The 20,779-nt window shown below is 37.8% G+C and overlaps 1 protein-coding gene across 1 annotated transcript in view; it reads left to right on the top strand.

Annotated features, from left to right (window-relative positions):
* The window catches only part of LOC308666027 (translocating chain-associated membrane protein 1-like 1), a 41,970-nt gene extending 28,408 nt beyond the window's left edge, over nucleotides 1–13,562 (top strand). The window contains exons 9-11 of the mRNA XM_081324485.1: nucleotides 1,322–1,465; nucleotides 2,394–2,551; nucleotides 9,956–13,562. Of these exons, the coding sequence (XP_081180611.1) occupies nucleotides 1,322–1,465; nucleotides 2,394–2,551; nucleotides 9,956–10,029 (376 nt within the window). The 3' untranslated portion in view covers nucleotides 10,030–13,562. The remainder of the gene's footprint in view (nucleotides 1–1,321; nucleotides 1,466–2,393; nucleotides 2,552–9,955) is intronic.
* Nucleotides 13,563–20,779: the final 7,217 nt, after the last annotated feature.

Below are 20,779 nucleotides of genomic sequence, written 5' to 3'. Positions count from 1 at the left end.
CAACCACCAAAAACCGAACTACCAAAGCAAAAATACCATGGTTACAAAGGGGACATTTGGATACGCTCCCTGGATTCAAATAAGGGGTCTAGGAAGAAAGGGAAGATACATTTGAGAATTTAAAGATACCAAGAGCGAAGTATGATTGGCACAAAAGGAAGGCAAGAGTTATATTTAAAAGACTGAACTTGTTTCCTTTTTGGGATTCCTAAAGATAGACTATAAAAATATATTTTTATGGATTAAGGGAAATCTCTAAAAAATATCACTGATTTTACATTTAATTTTTAGATTTGTAAAGAAAATGTAACTCCGAACTATATTATAGAATTTGGAATGACATATCAAAAGATGGTATTTTAATAATTGATGTATGGTTAAGTTGCCTTATAGAATATTCAGTGGCTATTTTTAAACTAGTATAGAATCTAGAATTTTATATATCAAAGATAGTATTTAAATAATTGTTGAACGGCTAAGGCAAAAAATATATTTCTAATAACTGGTGATTTGCTAAGATGAAAATTAGACTTTAATGTTAAAACATAAAAATGTTTTGTAATGAACAAAATAAGTTTTGTAGACAAAAGAATTATTCTTTATTGAAATAGGGAATTGTGGGTTCCCCAAAATTAAGCTTTTTTCTATATACTATAGGCTATTCTAGAATATCCTATTGCAATTAGATAAAAATTTAAAAACAGGATTTTGATATGTATTAGTGAAAATATATTTTGAATTTTGTTGATTGACTAGGACCTGGTTATAACTAGAAATATATTAACTTGCTTATTTTGACTATGTAATCACTAAGGGAATTAGAGAGGGCATCTCTGTTGATGTAACCTGACCTATTTACAAATGGCTAGTTCTTATTTTAATTACCCAACCACCATATTGTTTCACAAATACATGTACATGTAAATATTAAAAATCAGTAAAACCTGTTAAAAAAAAGCAGTTAGCCTTCCTGAAAACTTCATACAAACATACTGATTTTGCAGAAATTCTTCACAGACCTAGATTTCTCACTTGCATGTTTGGTTAAGAGTGCTTTTGTTCAACTAAAATTAAGATTTGAATTTTATTTGTCTTGTGCTTTTAAAGTGATTTGCTTTCTTCTTTGCTTTTTATTCTATGAGGTAGTTACTGTTTTTAAAGTAACGTTTTCTGTTAAAATGCATGATGTCATGGATATGCTCTTACAATGTCTAGCAAAAGTATAAGGTTTTTTTTATTGGTCATACCCATGATACAGCTGTGCTCATATTACTTAGTGATATAAAGCAACTGATAGCGAAATAATTGTCTTTTTTTTCAGATTTACCCTTTGGGCACTTTTATTTGTAATGGCTCGTCTTTTAACCCTGACTTTGTCAGTTCTCACCTTTGGATTTGGTCTCACAAAAGCAGAAAACTCTGGCTTTTCTGTAGCAGAAGGAAACTTCAACATACTCACAATTAGGTATAAGTTTTTATGGAATAGCTTTTTTAGAATATTCTTTACATTCACAGATCCAAAAGTAGAAAATTGTGGCTAGGAAAAATAGACTTTCTTTATTCTTATTACTATTTGAACTACCATTTATTTTGGAAGATAACATGTAAACCTATCTCAGGAACTTTAAGTCTATTCTTGTAATGTTGGTCATATTAAACAATCATAAGAATGCATTACTGTATTCTTTGTAACATGTGAAACTTCAGCATTTTTTGTGCCCTAATAGCAAACAAGGTACCACTGTAAAGTTCATAGCTATCTTCTATTTTTCCAATACGTGCCTTTTTTGAGGGCAGGAAGGATGCCCTCCGATAATTGTTGTTTCCTGACAACAGTCTAAACTAGCAGTTTTCTTGGCAACATTTTCAGAAATAGTTTGCCATTCCTAAGACTGAGAGAATGTGGCTGATTCAAAATCATCCAAGTGGCTTTGTGCCTAGGTCAGGATTAAATTTCAAAGCCTCTTGTATCTAGCCTGGTACCATAACCTCTAGACCAAACTGATTCTCAAATGCATTCAAATATATATATTCATGTTAAAGTTTTATAAATAAAACAATTTCAATAACAAAATCCATTTTTATATATCATCTATTCATATACTTTCTGCCTTGAATGCTTATTGGAAAAGAAATTTTCAGCTATTTGATACAGTAAATTGGAGCAATATTGATGCAAAATACAGTTTCCAACTGTAATAGCCATGATCTTAAACATGTCATAGTATCTAGAAATCTATGCTCTTTAAAGACATGTGATATGTGCTAACGTATGATCAGAAAGCATTTGGATTGTATGAGTAACTATTTTTTGGATTGTCCATCTTTAGAGATGATCTCAAAAACCATAACACTATTATTCTAACTATAACTTTTTATGTTAAACTAATTAGAATTAGCTGTCTGGCTGCAATTTGTTTGACTCAGGCTTGGATGATGTGGAAATTCATCAATTTCCAGTTAAAGAAATGGAGAGAACATGCACAGAATCAAATTCCTAAGAAAAAACCAAACACAAAAATTAAGTCAACAAAAAAAGAGTCCTCCAGATGTAAGTATAGCCCTCATATTTATACCGGTATCAAAACCACAAATGTACATTACTAGAGTGACAGTTGCTAGTTAAATTACACACTTTGTTTCCTTTTTAAATATTGGATGGGGAATTGTGGTATAGAATGTTATTGTTACCTCTAAATGATCAAAAGCTGACATGATTTTTATATAATTCAAAGTTAAACGTTTATTTACAGATGTTCATTTTTTAACAACCACAGTTGGGACTGACAACTCTGCTACTAAGTGATGCAATAAGGTTCTGCATTTAGGCAGGAAAAATCAAATGCACAGGTATAGTATAGGTGGTACCCTGCTCGATAGTAGTAACTGTGAGAGGGATCTCGGAGTCCTAGTGGACAATCACTTAAATATGAGCCAGCAGTGTGCTGCAGCTGCCAAAAAAGCCAACACAGTGCTAGGCTGCATTAACAGAGGGATAGAATCAAGATCACGTGAAGTACTAATACCACTTTACAATGCTTTGGTAAGGCCACACCTGGAATACTGCATCTAGTTTTGGTCACCACGATGTAAAAAAGATGTCGAGACTCTAGAAAGAGTACAGAGAAGAGCAACAAAGATGATTGGGGGACTGGAGGCTAAAACATATAGGGAACGGTTGCTGGAATTGGGTATGTGTAGTTTAATGAAGAGAAGGGTGAGGGGTGACATGATAGCAGTGTTCCAATATCTCAGGGGCCGCCACAAAGAAGAGGGAGCCAAGCTATTCTCCAAGACACCTGAAAGCAGGACAAGAAGCAATGGATGGAAACTAGTCAAGGAGAGAAGCAACCTAGAACTAAGGAGAAACTTCCTGACAGAACAATTAACCAGTGGAACAACCTGCCTCCAGAAGTGGTGAATGCTCCAACACTGGAAGTTTTTAAGAAGAGACTGGACAGCCATTTGTCTGAAATGGTATAGGGTTTCCTGCCTTAGCAGGGGGTTGGACTAGATGACCTCCAAGGTCCCTTCCAACTTCTTCTTCTTCTTCTTCTTCTTCTTATTCTTATTCTTCTTCTTCTTCTTATTATTATTATTATTATTATTATTATTATTATTATTATTATTATTATTATTATTATTGACATCATATGGCTTTATGACCTCTCTTTCACCACACCTGTCAAGCTACCTGTAGTTATCCGCAGTCATCAAGCAAGACCTAATTGTGACTCACAATGTTACTGCTGCCTTCTCAAATTGACTCTGTTAGTCGCAAGATTATTGTAAAGCACACAAATTATGATCATGTGTCCATGGAATGCTGCAACACTTGTGAGCACCCACCGGCTACAAAGCACCCAAATCTTGATCGCGTGACTGGTTACACTGCAAAAGTCGAAGGAACAAAGTTACTTTTTCAGCACATTCATAACGTGGAACAGTCACTAAAGCAGACAGTTGTTAAGTGAGGACTACTTGTATTAATTTTTTAAGTAACGCTGGGCAGTGTACAATGTTAAAAATATTACTAAAACTACAAGCAAAAAAACACCAGAAGGCCAGAAGACAATACTGTACATGGGTCCAATAACACAGTCTAACCTAAGACCCAACTGGGAAAGAGCCATATTTTAAGGGCTTTTTCAGACAGGTTTGAAATAGATCTCTGGGCAAATGTTCCTTCAGAGGGTAGGGACGACAACAGAAAGGTGTGATTCCCAGTTCTAATTCATACCATTACTTATTGGATGGGATCTGGAGCATGCCAGCTCTGCCCAATTATACAGGAAAGACATAAAATATGGAAGGTGACATCTTTCTACAAATTTGTATGCAGATTTACTAATTATATGCAGTTGCATACTGATTCAGAAAAAGTGACCCTTTCAGATTATTCAGGTAGTATTATTGATAGTACCCCAAAAGTAATTTGGTCGTTGATCCAGGGAGCCTGGCAACGGCGATGGCGGTGGCGGCGGGGCGTCTCCAGGCCCCCCCCTGGCCATCCAGGAGGGGCCGGAGGCTCTGCTCTGCCCCGGCCCCCCCACCGGCTCCCGGGTGACGGCGGCGTCTCCAGGTTATCAGCGGAGACGCCGCGGACCAGCTGGACCAGCTGGGTGGCGGAGGCGGAGGCATCGGCGGCGCCGGAGGTGAGAGACCCGCCCCTGGACCACGACAGCCGTCGCAGCCATCCAGGAGGGGCCGGAGGCTCTGCTCTGCCCCGGCCCCCTGACCGGCTCCCGGGGACGGCGGCGTCTCCGGACTATCGACGGAGACGCCACGGACCAGCTGGACCAGCTGGGTGGCGGAAGCGGCGGCAGTCGCCGATAACACCCAGTGGCGTCCCATCCCTAGGATGGTGGGGAATGGCAGAAGGTGCACAGACAGAGGGCCGTATCGTCACCGGGAGTGTCATCTCCGCCCTGTACAGGCGGTGAGACGCTCCGACCCTCTGTTCTCCCCCGGAGGACCCGGGAGCAAAGGTGCGCACCCTCCCATGCTAAGGCTGGTCTACCTGAATGCAAGGTCCGCAGCTAACAAAGCTCACCTCATTCGTGACCTAGTGGAGAGTGAGCATGCGGACCTGGCCTGCATCACGGAAACCTGGCTGGGCCCAGAGGGGGGTGTTCCTCTGGTTGACCTCTGCCCGCCAGGTTTCCAGGTACTGCACCAGCCCCGGGCTCATGGGAGGGGCGGGGGAGTGGCAGTTATCATCAGGGAATCCCTTAGCCCGCGAGAGACCACCGTCCCTCAGATGGTCGGGTGTGAGTCTCTCCTACTGAGATTCGGCCCAGGGGCGCAGTTGGGTCTGCTGCTGGCGTACCTACCACCTAATCGTGCAGCGGCGGCCCTACCCGAGCTACTCGATGTCCTCTCAGGGTTGGTGGTTGAATTCCCAAGACTCATGGTCTTGGGCGACTTTAATCTACCGTCCCTGGGAGGATCGTCCGAACTGGCTCGGGAGTTCATGGCTTCCATGACGGCCATGGACCTGTTGCAAATAATTTCTGGGCCGACTCATGAGAGAGGCCACAACCCAGACTTGGTGTTCTTGTCTGGACGGTGGCGCGATGATGTCGGTGGGGGTGCCACAACTATTACGCCCCTGTCATGGACCGATCACCACCTCCTGCGGCTAGACTTCCCCCTTGCCACTCCCCACCGTGGGTGCACGGTGCCAGTCAGATGGTACCGCCCTAGGCGCCTAATGGACCCTGATAAGTTCCAGGCAGCGCTTAGGGACTCGCATGCACCCCCTGCTCACAACTCGGTGGAAGCCTTAGTGGAAGCCTGGGAAAAGGCAGCCACGGAGGCTCTGGACCGAGTTGTACCCTTGCGGCCTCTGACCCGACGCAGATCCCAGCGAGCCCCATGGTTCACCGAGGAGCTCCGGGAGATGAAGCGTCGGAGACGGGGCCTAGAGAGCCGTTGGAGGTCCAGTCGATCCGAATCCGACCGATTGCGACTAAGAACCCTCACCAGGTCTTATCTCGCTGCGATAAGGGTGGCAAAATCCAACTACTTTTCCACCCTCATCGCGTCCGCAGATAATCGCCCGGCTGCCTTGTTCAGGGTGACTCGCTCCCTATTAAACCAAGAGGTGAGGGAGGAACCCTTGCAGGGTCGAGCCGAGGAATTTGGTCAATATCTGCTGGATAAAATCGCTCGGATCCGAACTGGTCTGGACTCCAACTGGGCTGAGATGGAAGAACAAGACTTGGACAGTCTTGTCGACGTCATCTGGGAAGAATTTGATCCTGTAACTCCTAAGGAAGTGGACAGGATTATGAGAAGGTTGAGCTCCTCCACATGCTTACTGGACCCGTGCCCTTCCTGGCTGGCCTATGCAGCTCGAGAGGCGACACGAGGCTGGTTCCTAGCGGTCATCTCTGCTTCTCTGAGTGAGGGTCACTTCCCCACCGCCTTGAAGGAGGCGGTGGTGAGACCTCTCCTCAAGAAGCCCACCTTGGACCCATCCTCTTTGAATAACTTTCGTCCAGTCTCCAATCTTCGCTTCCTTGCGAAGGTTGTTGAGAGCGTGGTGGCGCACCAACTTCCTCAGATCCTGGATGAAGCGGTTTATCTAGACCCGTACCAATCGGGTTTCAGGCCGGGCTACAGCACGGAGACGGCATTGGTCGCTCTGATGAATGATCTCTGGAGAGCCCGGGACAGGGGCCATTCCTCTGTCCTAGTCTTATTAGACCTCTCAGCGGCTTTCGATACCATCGACCATGGTATCTTGCTGCGACGCCTCAGGGGACTGGGAGTGGGAGGCACGGTTCTGCGTTGGTTCTCCTCCTTTCTCCAGGGTCGCTCGCAGTCGGTGCTGACAGGGGGACAGAGGTCGACCCCGAGGCCTCTCGCTTGCGGAGTCCCTCAGGGGTCGGTCCTCTCGCCTCTCCTGTTCAACATCTACATGAAACCGCTGGGTGAGATCATTCGCAGTTTTGGAGTAGGGTACCATCAGTATGCTGATGACACCCAGCTTTTTATCTCAACTCCTAACAATATCAGTGATGCCCTAGACGTGATGTCCCGCTGCCTGAAAGCGGTCCGGGAATGGATGGGGAGAAACAGGCTTCAACTGAACCCGGACAAGACTGAATGGCTGTACGTACCGGCAAGCCAGGAGATTCAGAACGTCCCACTGCTTAACATTGGGGACAAGTTACTTCCCCCTGTTGATAGGGCCCGCAACCTGGGTGTCCTCCTAGACTCGCAGCTCTCCCTGGAAGACCACATTGGAGCTGTGACCAAGGGGGCCTTCTCCCGGGTTCGGCTAGTTCGCCAACTACGGCCTTATCTGGACCTGGATTCCTTACGTACAGTCACCCATGCCCTTGTGACATCTCGCCTAGACTATTGTAACGCTCTCTACATGGGGCTGCCCTTGAGATCCACTCGGAAGCTTCAACTGGTGCAAAGTGCGGCGGCACGGACACTCTTGGGAGCCTCCCGATACTCCCATATCACACCTCTCCTCCGTGCGCTGCACTGGCTTCCGGTTGCCTTCCGTGTGAAGTTCAAGGTGCTAACAATGACATTCAAAGCCCTACATGGCATGGGTCCGGACTACCTACGGGAGCACCTTCTGCCGATGTCAGCACCCCACCGTCCTGTGCGCTCCCACAGAGAGGGCCTCCTCAGGGTGCCACCGCTCAAGGAATGTCGGCTAATGGCCCCCAGGGGGAGAGCATTCTCAGTGGGTGCGCCAGCCCTCTGGAACACCTTACCAACCGAAATCCGGATGGCCCCTGACCTCCGTACCTTCCGTCGCGACTTAAAAACTTTCCTATTCCAGCAGGCTGGCCTGGCATGATAACGTTAATTGGGGTTCCAGTTTGTGTTATTAGTGTTTCTTATTATTTTATTGTTCGGTCTGTATACCTTCCTTCCTCTGTACACCGCCCCGAGTCCCTCGGGAGAAGGGCGGTTTATAAAAACTAATAAATAAATAAATAAAATAAATAAATTGCCTTGTTAGGCATATAATTAGCCAGGAAAGGTATCGTCATTGTCAAAGGTGCTTTCGTTCTGAGAAAATACATTCCTGGGGTGAACAGTGATTAGAAAATTTCTTACTGCTTCTACCTTTTCATTATCAACGACTTTTCTCCCTCGTACACTAGCCCTTTGGGAAACCATTAGAGAGTTGAGGGGGAAATCTTCATCTTATGTGGGCTAAATACAGAAAGTGAAGCCAAACAAAAACTTTGGGAGTCAGTATTTCAGCCAAGTGGAAATAGGTGCTAGAAGGCCATTGGTCATCCTGGAGGTGGCTACTGGATTAACTAGAAGATCTCACCTCCACTTTTATTATATATCACTCCTACATCTTAGCTATTTCTTGTTAATTTTAATGTATTTATTGCTTCATTGTTGTATTGTTTTAATTTTTATACTACAGTTTCATCCAATGGTAAACCGCCCAGATTTACATGACAGCAAGATTGACAGCAAATAAATTTAATAAATCAATAAAATAAAAAATAAAAAAACTGGTTAACTCGTTAAAAGTGTTAAAAGTGCTAAAAGAAAATTAAGTTCAACACAACACATTTTTAAAAATATAAAATACAGACAAAACTAATTAACTAGTCTTGCCTAACCCCTTATCTAAGACTTATCATTGACCGTCTCCAATCCCACCCATCTTTTCCTGATCCAAAACCTGACAGAACCCCCTTCTTTTTCTTTATTGGTCTTCAGGGGATAGGTGATTATTCCTTGGCTCATGAGGCCGTTTTCTGATTTAAATGGTCACTTGCTCCCCATGACATGTCAAGCAATTCCACAGGTGAAAGTATATCATAAGCCTTCCAGCCTCTCAAGATGTGGATATTGTTTAATGGACTCTGCTAAGCAGGTTTGAATTTGAACACAATTCTCTCAATATAGGAATCTGTACAGATATTTTTTATAAATGTTTTCAGCTAAATAAGAATCACTGATAAATAGAAATTACACAGAACTATTCAAGGCAAGAAATACGTTTTGGAATGATGTTTGTGGTCCTCAGATGATTTCTGAACTAAAAAAGTTCTGTAAGGGAGAGTGGGGAAGTATATTCAAAATCCAGAATAAAAAGATTTGGAAACTATCATTTCTACCAAAAGAGTTATTATAAACTGTTGTCTGAAAAGATATGCAAATTTCTGCACCTGCCCCCCTTTTTTAATTTGAATCTGCAATAACAGCACATAAATACCACACACACAAATTTGTAAAAAGATGTTATTTTTAACTTTGTACCTTGTAGAGGTTGTGTCAGGTTCCATCCAATCACAGATTAAAACTATTTGTCCATGGATGCCTAAATTTCTGCATACAACTATTTGCTAATCCACTAATGTGGGCATAAAGGAGTGATGGCTAACCCACAGTTTTCCCAGTCTTTACTCATGTTTTTGTGAGATTTAGGAGTAAAATGTGTACCTTACATTTGTGCAAGCTTTAAGGCCTTATTTTGTCATTACAAAACAATATATTCCTGCACATGATTTCTTCCATTTCCATTAATTATGTTTTCTGTTAACCTCAGGTAAGAAAAATGTGAAGACCTGATCCTGTTAATCATTGCCCATACCTTATCCAATATTACATAAAAAGACTGACTTCACTCTACTCCTTGTGTAGAGTAGGTTATAGAAGCAAGATGAAGCAGAAGCCATTAGAAAAACATTATTTGATATAATCCACAAAAAGTATTAGCATTCCTAACTTAAATATTGCTAAGCACATTGATTTGTGCTTTAAATTGTAAGCCGCCCTGAGTCTTCGGAGAAGGGCGGGATATAAATGGGATTAAAAAAAATGTATGTGTTAAATATGTTTAATTTGCTAACTTATACTTCTGAAATAAAAGCATTGTTTATTACGTGTATAGCTATTAATACCACCTATCCCAATCCTAATATTATGTTTATCTTTTTTTTTTGTACTATAGCTAACTTCGTAAATGGAACAATAAAATCTGAAGAGGGCATATCACCTAGGAAAAGAAGATCAAAATTTTTGTGAAGAGCACAGATATAGAGGACACTGATTTAATTGAAGACTTTCTCACCTTAAATAGAAAATCTGCATTACACTGACCATAGAACAACTGTATTTGGCTATTTGGGCTAAAGAACATTGGTTAAAATAATATATTTTTAAGTGTATGTTCATCAAAACAAACTTACAATGACAATATTATTTTAAAATCATTTATTTAACACAATCATCTTGAAAATAGGATATTTTATTATAGCCTGACCTCTTAATTACAATGCTGTAATATTAATAGAACAGCATGGAGGAATCTAATAAATCACAGTTGTCTTTTATTTGGAACTTTATTTCATTGTATAAAATGTAATTTTTTTCTAAATTTTCTATACACCTTAGTAAAATGCTTGAAATTCCTTTTTAGGTTAGAGGACAAATTATTTATTACCTCTCCATTTGGTTAAAGGAGTTGTCATTAGAACATCAGTTAATACTATAATTTGAGAAAATCTCAGTTTAGCATATCCAACAATGTGCTTTCAAACAATTCCCATCATGTAATAATTTAATGCTTAATTTTGAAGAATGGAATCCTTTTTAATTCCAAAAATCTGGTTTTATATTAATGGATTCTGAAGTATTTGTAAAAAAAATATTTGAAACTACATGCTTTTTCAGTATGGTGCTAAAAAGTGCTGGTTTATTTAGAGATCCATGAAACTGTTACATAATATTTAATTTGCAGAACTAAAAACATTTTGAAATTATTTTCCTAGAGTGAAAAAATGTTAGGTTGTAACGTTAGATACTAAAAAGACATTCATAAATCCTGCATTTTTGTCAGAAAACAATATTAAAAATACCAGGCCCTGCAATATAATTTTGCCATTTGGTCTGATCCTCCATCATACCAAAAGATTTTATTACCAAATAATAGCTTTCCTTGGATGCTTATTGTAATAGCATAAATACACATATTTGCTAAGTAACAGGACATTTTTGATTGTGCCAAAATCTCCTGATATAATTCTTTCAAAAGGGTAGGACAACTGGTGCCTTCCAGAATTAACCATACTAGTTAGAGGTGACAAGTCCAGAACATCTGAAGCAAACCAGGTTTTCTTCCTTCTTTTGGAAAAATTGTACTTGAGATAAACGATTGGAATTCAAAACTATACAGCGTTTTGGAAATTGCTTTTATTACCCTTGTAGACACTGCAACCTGGCATGGAAAACATTCATAGTGGATTTTTTAAATATATGTCATGCCACATGATTTACTGGACCTACTGTTAGAAGTTCTACTGGATTCATAGAATCGAGTTCATGATTCTTTGCATTATGAATATAGACTTCTAGATCTAAAACAGTTGTACTATTTTCAAATTTCTATTTAAGGATTTTGTCTTCTGCTTTCTCAGGTTATCTGGAGTAGTCTTTGTTTAGTTAAAGTGGGATTAGTCTGCAATTATGAAACTAGAGTTCGAACTCCATGGCTACTTTATAATTCACAATGAAACAATTAGAATCTTGTCAGTTTGTAAGTCTTGTAGCACCAGCTGCTAATCAAAGAATAAAGGCCATGTAGATTTAATTATTTTTCCATCCTTGTTTGAATTTCTAAAAGCTCCAATAATTGCTTAAACCTAAATGAATTCTACAAGTGGCTATTATCAACCTGCCATTATCCCTATGATCTCAGACTCTGGTTTCCAGAATTTCTATCAATTTTATTTTTTATTATTATGGTAGCTGGGATATTTTGAGTTATAGTTCCAAAATACCTGAGGAGTGCCTTTTGGAAAAAGGATGCTGTAAAGACTATAGAGAAGTCTTCACCAATAGAATCTTTGGGAGTCTCTCAATATCTCTTTAACAACGGGATGTTAGGAAATATAGTCTTAAATATTTGTAGGTCATCGGATCAGAGAAGGCTGATAGTCTACATATTACTAAAATTATATTCGTTATATACCTTATTAGTCTGATGCTCATCTTTGCAGGCATCGCCATAATGTAACAAAATTCTACTCAGTTAAATTAGGGATAGGAAGTGAAGTGAAAGATGTTGGGGGCTGCAATTCAAAAATATAACTTGCATATTTTTCCAGCTCATGCTACACGTACAGTAGTTTTCCCTTTCCTAGCACTTTCAGATTTTTGGATTGCTAACTAAAGCCAGCATGGCTACATTGCCATAGAGAAAATGAATTGCCTTAACATTGCAATCGGGGGTATTCTAGGCATCAGATTTTGGGTTGTTGTTTTTTTTGACAACTAGGTACCATAAACATTTCACAATGTAATATTTATAGATTCATCACTGGGAGCACAAATAGCAGAAGTGCCAAAGATGTCTGTTTTATGTGGACACAGACTGACTGTGTCTATTACATTCTCCATTCTAAGTACCTTAATTATAACAAGCTATTGTTTTTTACGATTTGCCATACTTGTTAATAATATTTGACACTTAAAAGTACTAATAAGAGTTAAAAATGGTTTGGAAGTCAAAATAGCTGCCTCACAGTCCATTGTGAAATTACCTTGCCTTGCCTCCTGACCATGTTCCTGTGACAAACAAGTGACTTACATTTTTTAAAAATTTATCAGTAGCATTCAATAAATTCACGTGTATTTAGATGTTACCATATAGATGAAATCGTTCTTTTATTATGTGAAATGGGGGGGGGATTTGTATCAAACATTTTAGTGCAAAATGCTATTCCAGATTTGATTATTTTCTTCATTTGTCATCTGTATATCAATTTGTTTTAAGATTTTTATCTGCTGACCTCATAATACCCATTTTGCTGTAGAATGAGCATTTTTAATCTTTTTGATGGAAATTTATTTATATAATCATTTCATTTGATAGAACCTTAATCTTCTTAGCCGTTTTGCTTTAAAAAAAAACCCTTCTGATTATTTTTCATTGTACTTCTTGTCAGATGTTGCTTTCTCTAGTCACATATATATGTGCTTCTGGACTTGTTACAAATAGGACACTGGTTATATCTTCATCGTAATCATGAACGCTTGTGTTCATGTAAAGTGATTTATGTTACTAATTTCAAATAAAAGAAAATGGAAAACTCCCTCTCAAAGCAGAATACTCTAAGATTTATCAGTAATAAAAAATTTTAGGAAATAGATGTGGCCTTTTATCCCATGGAGTCAATTTGTTCTGTGGCTAGAATTACATCCTTATAGAAGATCATAGTTCAGCTATTGTATTGCTATGAAAATTAACTGTTTAACTTAGCCTACAATCTCTTCTATCCCTGTACACTTCAGAAATTTAATTTCCTTTTTTAAATTCTAGAAAATTAAACTGAAATATTTTAAAATGTATGTTACCTAAAATATCCTTGAAATGCAAACATTTTGTATGTGTGTGTGCGTGCGTGTACACCTTGTTTCTTTGAATTAAGTAAAAAAATCTGCAGCATGGGAGCAATATAAATGGAATATCATACTGTCCTGTGTCATTACACTTGATTGCACAGATGGATGTTTTATGTACTATCAAATGTTAAATAAAAGGTGGCCCTGTGCCTTAAGCTTGTTTTGTTATGTTCTAAACAATATTTGCAAATACTGGATTATAAAAAATGATTCACAGAAAGTTCGCTATTTCTAACAGACAAGATTGTAATTTAAAATCAGTTGATAGGATAAAAGGTAAGAGTTAATTAGTTGTATATACTCTATATAGGAGCTGAAACTCTTCAGGAACCAAGACTTGAAGTTTAAACAATATCAGGGATTGTCTACATTTTCATGTGACAGTACCTCTGTGCCTTTACTACAAGCATTTGTAGCCAAGATCTAATGCAGTTCTCTATATATTTTTTCTCATTATAAGTCTGCTATTCATCAGAATATTCCAAAATCTCAGATGTGATCTCAAGGCACAAGTTGTAACAAAATTATTGTAAACTAAACACACGGCTTGGATTCTACGGAAGGAAAATATATTGAAATTACATTCAGGATTGGAGTTCTGGTGGTAGAACAGTGGTTAGAATGCGGTATTGTAAGCTAATTTTGCCCACAGTCAGGAGTTTGATCCTGATGGGCTGAAGATTGATTCAGCCTTCCATCCATCTGAGGTTAGTAAAATTAGGACCCAGATTGTTGGTGGCAACATGCTGACATTTGTAAACTGCTCAGAGAATGATCTAAATCACTGGAACATTATAAACTTATATAGTATAAGACTAGCTAGGTGTATAGGCTAGCATTTATATAGAAGCCTCTTTAAATTGAATCTAAAAATATTAGTTGAAGTGTGAAGCTTGCTGTGCACCAAATGAAATGATAAGTAGCATACTGAAATCGCACGAGAACTCAATTTCTACAATGTCTAAAAGTTTCATCTTAAAATCTAGCAAATTTATTTTTTCTTCTATGATTTTTTTATTTGTAGATATATTTCCCAATATGATCCTTAATATGATTACTCAGAAATCAAGCTCTATGGTCTTGGACAGAGAAAAAAACAACCTACAACCAACAGCGAATGCGTAGTCAACATTTAAACTGTGAATATTTTACATTCATGCAGGCTAAATATCTGTTCAATCAAATTAGCTTTCAGAACAGTGTACATTTTAAAAACATATAATTTAAGAACAAAATATATTAGCAATTCCAATCCAACCTAATAGGCATTTCTGATGTTCATGTCTTGCTTGAATGGCCATCTATGCTGCCTTAGCCATGGAGAAATAAGATTCATTCCCAACATAAATAAGCTCTCTTAACCATTGTAATTACTGACCATATAATAATTAAGAGTATTGTTAGAAATGTTAATGGTGTGTTACTTTTTATAATCTCTTATAATTCATGGGTAAAGCTTCCTATACTTATAGCATCAGTTTATGCTTAAATGCATACTGTTTTTTAAAAAAACATCCAGGGGAAATAGCCATATTGTTTTAGCATATTTTCTTGATGCATTTTTAGGGAGTGAAGTTATTTAATTGTAAAGCATTGCAACTAGTGTGAAATGATAAAGCTGTCATTTGCTTGGTAATGTGCCCAGAAGATGACCTTTCCCTGTAGAACAAAATGTTTTGTGTTCCATAATTGTTTGTTCGAATATTATGTTCACTGTGGTTTATTTTGGTAACATTTAAATCACAAATTCCTATGCTTTGAATCATAAAAATTCACAAAACTAACTGCATTTAGAAAAGTAAATTAACATTTTAGATGAATTTATGAACTGAATTTTTGAAGAGAGTTTAAACAGGATTGGAGACGTGCCTTATCATTTTCATGAGAAACCAAGTCATTGGTGGGCTTCTTTCAAGAGTTTACCCCATAAAACATGCTTACCAAGACTGACCCCTGACAGATGCTGAACTGTCTGCATGTGGGTTCTTAGATCTACACTAAATATATCTCCAATCTATCTTTTTTTTAACATTACTGCTTCATTTTTACAGAACATGAAAGGTAAATAAAAGATAGTCTCAAACAAAATCCTCTATTTCTAATATAGGAAAGCAATCTTCAGCTAATATATTATGACCTTACCTCTTGAGTCTGAATACTGTGTTGGGGCAGTAAGGTGGACCTTAAAAGTTTTGTTTGTATGAGTTTCAGTATGCTTTCCTTTATATAAAGTTCTACCTGGGCTCTGAATAGCAAAGGTTTTAGCTTCAAACCATTTTAATGCTGAAATATTAATTCCCTTCATTTAATGTAAAAGAACCTGTAAAAAAACACTGATAATTTTAAAGCTGCTAGAGCTATGCATTCCTGGGAGCCTTTCCAAATCTTCTGTACATAAAAGTGTACTCTCCCAAATACGTGAAGGTACACACCTGTTCATTTTTATTTTATTTATTATCCATCTGTATTGCTGTGGCTGTCTTGTGAATACAAAAAAAATAGATTTTTTGTAAATTTTTATTTTATTTATTATCCATCTGTATTGCTGTGGCTGTCTTGTGAATACAGTACAAAAAAAATAGATTTTTTGTAACTTGCATTCGGCTTATTTCTTTTTTCCTTTATGGCCCTTCTAAGTCCAATGGGAGTATGCAAGATGACTGGTGCATCATCCATATAGAGAAAAAGGGATTCTGTGCCAGAAATGTTAGAAACATAGAAGTCAGGATGATTTAAGCCATCATCATGAAGCTAATATAAAAATTAAACAGCCTCTCTCTCTATGCTTATGAGTCTGAATAGCTACCCAGGCAAGTCACACCTCTCTTTAAGGTATCCAAATAGCTTTTCTAAATTAGAGAACAAAGATATCTGTCAATATTTGTGTCCTGAAGCCTTTCCCACAGGATTATCCATGAAATGGAATTAATCCAGCCTTAAAAGACAAGAAAGGTCATGCACAAGAGAGACTTTAATTTGTACAAGTACTTATGTATAACATGGTACAATTAAAAAATGTGATCCATGGTGGAGCACTTTTGGAATCCAGCTTATTCTTGTTCTGATCTTATGCTGTCTTAAAACTTCTAATTTAGATTCTTAGTTTATAGTTTACCTAGCACACTTAGTAAACTGATGGGTCTATAGTTAGTTGGGTCTTCACTGTTCCCTTTCTTGTATATTGAGATTGTATATGGCCAGCCTCCTAGTCCCTGGGAATATGTCATGCCTAATCAATGTAAGTAAAAAGAGATGCACCATGAACAATGGATTTAAAATAATTTAGCTACAATATAGTCAGTGCAAATTTTGGACCAACTAGTTTCTGGGTATTCTTTAAGGTCCTGAATCTTGACCCTAAAGAGTCCAGATATTCACTTCATCCAGAGTGCTCCATCACTACTATCTCAGCGACTTTACCCAGCTGCCGATAACTTGGTAGTTATTTAGCTTCTTTGGATCCAGAGATAGCTTCTTCAGAAGAAGGTATCCACAACAAGCAAGGCTTCTGGATACAGCCATTTGATGCATTAAGGTAGGAGGAGTTAAGCACACAACATCCCTCTTATTGCTGCAGGATCCATACCCATGCTCAATTGGATTTGCTTTTAGAATTCTTCCACTAGCATTCCAGTCATTGTTTCTGATGCTTTACCTCCCCAAAGGGTCTTGATAAACCAATGGGACCTCAGAGATCAGCCCGCCAAAAGAGGCCACCAGGGTGACCATAAAAGAACTGGGAAATTATCTACATGCCTTTTGGAAATCAATTTAATTCATTAGGTACTCTGGGTAGACCATATAAATTAGTTGTACTAACCTGCAGAGGACCTGGAAGGTAACCAATCACAAGTGAACCAGGTAATATTAATTGAAAAGTATCACGAGAAAGGCTTTTTAGGTGTAATTAATTATATTTGTTTAATGCCAAACAAATAGGATCGTGGCATCAAATACTAAAATATTTTTGGTAGAAGTTTCAGAAGATTCTGCAGTTTTATACTATATTAACATCTGGGAACGTCAACCAAGAAATATTAAAAGTAAAATTGGCCTTTCCAAACTAAAAATTAAAGTCTAGTATTTGTAATGTAGTACTGATCATCAAAACATGGCAGATTTTTTCAAATTATTGATTAGATCAGTGTTTCTCACAAAGTGCATGTATTTTAAAGTTGCCACAGTTGAGAAACACTGATCTAATTCCCCATCTAGCCGTTGAAGTCCATGTAACTTAAAAGTTGTGAAAGCTGAAAAACACTGGATTAGACATTAAAAGCCATTTTAGAAGGGGCATATTTTTATTTTATTTATTTATTAAATTTCTATGCCACCTGTCAACCCTACTACGTTATTCTGGCAGCTTACAAATTATAGAAACAAGTAAAAAAAATTAAAAGATTAAAATAAATCAACATTAAAATATTATTAAAAACTGCTAAAACAGGAGCCAAGAGACAGATAGGGCAGAGATGAGATTGTCTTACCTCTTATCAGTCACCTCCAGTTATGTGTGCCCCACTCAGGGCCTTACACCTTGCTTTAATTCTAACAAAACCCAGTAGATGCCGAGTAGCACAATTCAGAGAGTTACTTTCAACCTGGATCAATAGTCCATTTATTTTCCCCAAGTGCTGATAGAAATACATTTCAGATCTAACAGTATTTATGCAATCATCTCAGCCAACAACTGAGAACATTAATGAGTATTTGGGTTATTAAAAATTATGTAAACTAATTTTTGATAGCGTGGAAAGGTTAACTTTCCTTGCTTATAAAGAAAAATATTTTTATGTAATCACAGTCAGCTTTCATTCTTTTTCCTTAAAAGTGTTTGAGAAACATATATGGATTAAACTGTTAAAAGCCTTGAGTCTAAATCCTTAGATTCAAGCAAATTGATTAGTCTGTTGCTGTGGTACTCCAAGAAACTAGTATAACTCTTAATGGTGTCCTTTTTAGATAATTAAATTCTGACTTTAATGTAAAAGTTAAGTTCATCACATAAAGGAAAGTTATGAAGAATATAAAAAGGGAGTGATATAGCACATAGGATTCAATTTGTCATCCTACTTATGTAGTGATAAAATATATACTTATATGGACCCACCAGGATACTGGTTTATAGATGGAAATGTTATGCATATCTAAAGTCTTTGTGGGTTTTTTTTAAGAATAAAAGCAGGTTGTTTAAATGAGAAAGGGCTTAATTTGGTCTGGAGCTTTCATGCTAGGGAGAGTTTATACAGGAAGTCCTCGACTTACAATAGTTCATTTAGTGACTGTTCAAAGTTACAATGGCACTGAAAAAAGTGACTTATGACCGTTTTTCATAGTTAAGACCTTTGCAGAATCCTCATGATCCTCATGTGGTCAAAATACAGATGCTTGGCAACTGGTTCATATTTATGACCGTTGCTGTATCCCAAGGTCATGTGATCACCTTTTGCGACCTTTTGACAAGCAAAGTCAACAGGGAAGCCAGATTCACTTAACAAATGGCTTACTAACTTATCAACTGCAGTGATTCACTTAACAACTGAGGCAAGAAAAGTCGTAAAATGGGGCAAAACTCACTTAACTTAATGTCTTACTTAGCAACAGAAATTTTGGGCACAATTGTGGTCGTGAGTCGAGGATTACCTGTACTGCACAATTCTCTTGTGATTCAAATTTCACCTCTCAAGCTATATTTTAATCTTTGGGGAAAATGGATACTGATACAAGTTGCTAGGGGATATCCCTGAGCATATGCAAATGTACATATATATCTATAAAGGCAGCTAATGGAAACAAAGGCTTCTTTTCATTAATGTAGCTCAATTTATGCATTGTTCAATTGATTTGTGGAATAGCTACTACAGTACTAACTTGGGAGGTGCTTAGCTAACTTTGTTTGTTACTTATTTGTATCCCAACTTTATCATTTTTTACAAATAACTCAAGGTGACGAATATACCTAATACCTCCTCCTCCTCCTATTTCCCCTACAACTCTGTGAAGTGGGTTGGGCTGAAAGAGTATGAGTGGCCCAAGGCACCCAGCTGGCTTTTATAGCTAAGGATGGATTTGAACTCATGGTTGTTCATATATATATATAAAATAAATGGCTATTCAGCAAATAGAGAATAATTGTTTACGCTCATAAGTATTTGACAATAACTCACATATGCAAGTACTCAGACTCAAAAAGCAGATAAATTTATTTCAAATATTTAGGAAACAATACAAATTATATATTTCTTCCTCTTGCAGAGGAAAAAATGGTTAATTGTTACCTTTATGCAAGTGATCAATGTAGTGCCTATGAGATTTCTATTATCCCATCGCTGCTGCTCATTACTTTAGCTATTTTATATGATTGTTTCCTAAATGAGAAGCCAGCATGCTGCAAAGCAAACCTTACAGTATTTACAACAATGCCTCTGACTCTTACAGAAGTCCCACAAGTACTTTTAGGAAATAAAACTATCAATGGTTTCAGTTTATTGCTTTGTTTGAAATTGTGCCAACCTGACTGCCAATGACAGGGTGGGAAATGTAAAGAGAATCAAAAAACAAAACAGAAAGAAACCAGGAAGTAACATCTAATAAACTGATGTTTTGTAACTGCCCTTTTCATTGTTTATGAAAAAGCAATCCCTAGCAGCCATTTTAAGACATTATAACTTATTCTCAAACTTCCAGATAAACCTGTAATCCAAAAATATTGCCTATTTCTGCCCTAAAAAAAATCATAAAGCATTTTGAATAAACATAACTTGAAGATGGAAAAGTTGAACACAGAAGCAAGGGTATGTACCAAAGAACAGAAATAAGAAGTATTGTATAGAACCTATGACACTGGCCTGTCACATGATCAGAGAAAACTAAGGTAATAGTGAACTGCTAAAACAAAGCTGATCAAAGACAGAAAAAGATTATTCCAGGAAAAGAAGGAACTATAAAAAGAATTTAAACATTAGTGAACTGCATAATCTAGCACTGATTGGAACTGGTTTCAGAACTGGAAATAGCCAAAGAAATTGACTCACAGACAACTAATTTTGGTAATGAGAGAAAAAACAACGAAGCCATTACAAGGGACTCAGGGCCTATAATTTAGTTTTAAAATAGAATGGAAAGGTAGTTCAATTACTACATATACCTAAAAGTCTTAAACAGCAATTTTCCATGAGCTCTAGGTTCCCTGTTTGACTAAAGTTATGTTCATACAACAAACTAAATCAAACTATGGTCTACAAGCTGCAATACGGGTAGTCCTCAAATCATGACCACAATTGAGCCTAAAATTTATGTTGCTAAGTGAGACTAAGTTAAATGAGTTGCTAAGTTATGTTTGTTAAGTGAGTTGTGCCTCATTTTACAACCT

This window comes from Vipera berus, assembly GCF_964194415.1.
Source record: "Vipera berus genome assembly, chromosome: 3".
Lineage (NCBI taxonomy): Eukaryota > Metazoa > Chordata > Lepidosauria > Squamata > Viperidae > Vipera > Vipera berus.
This window is presented reverse-complemented; position numbering and strand designations above follow the sequence as displayed.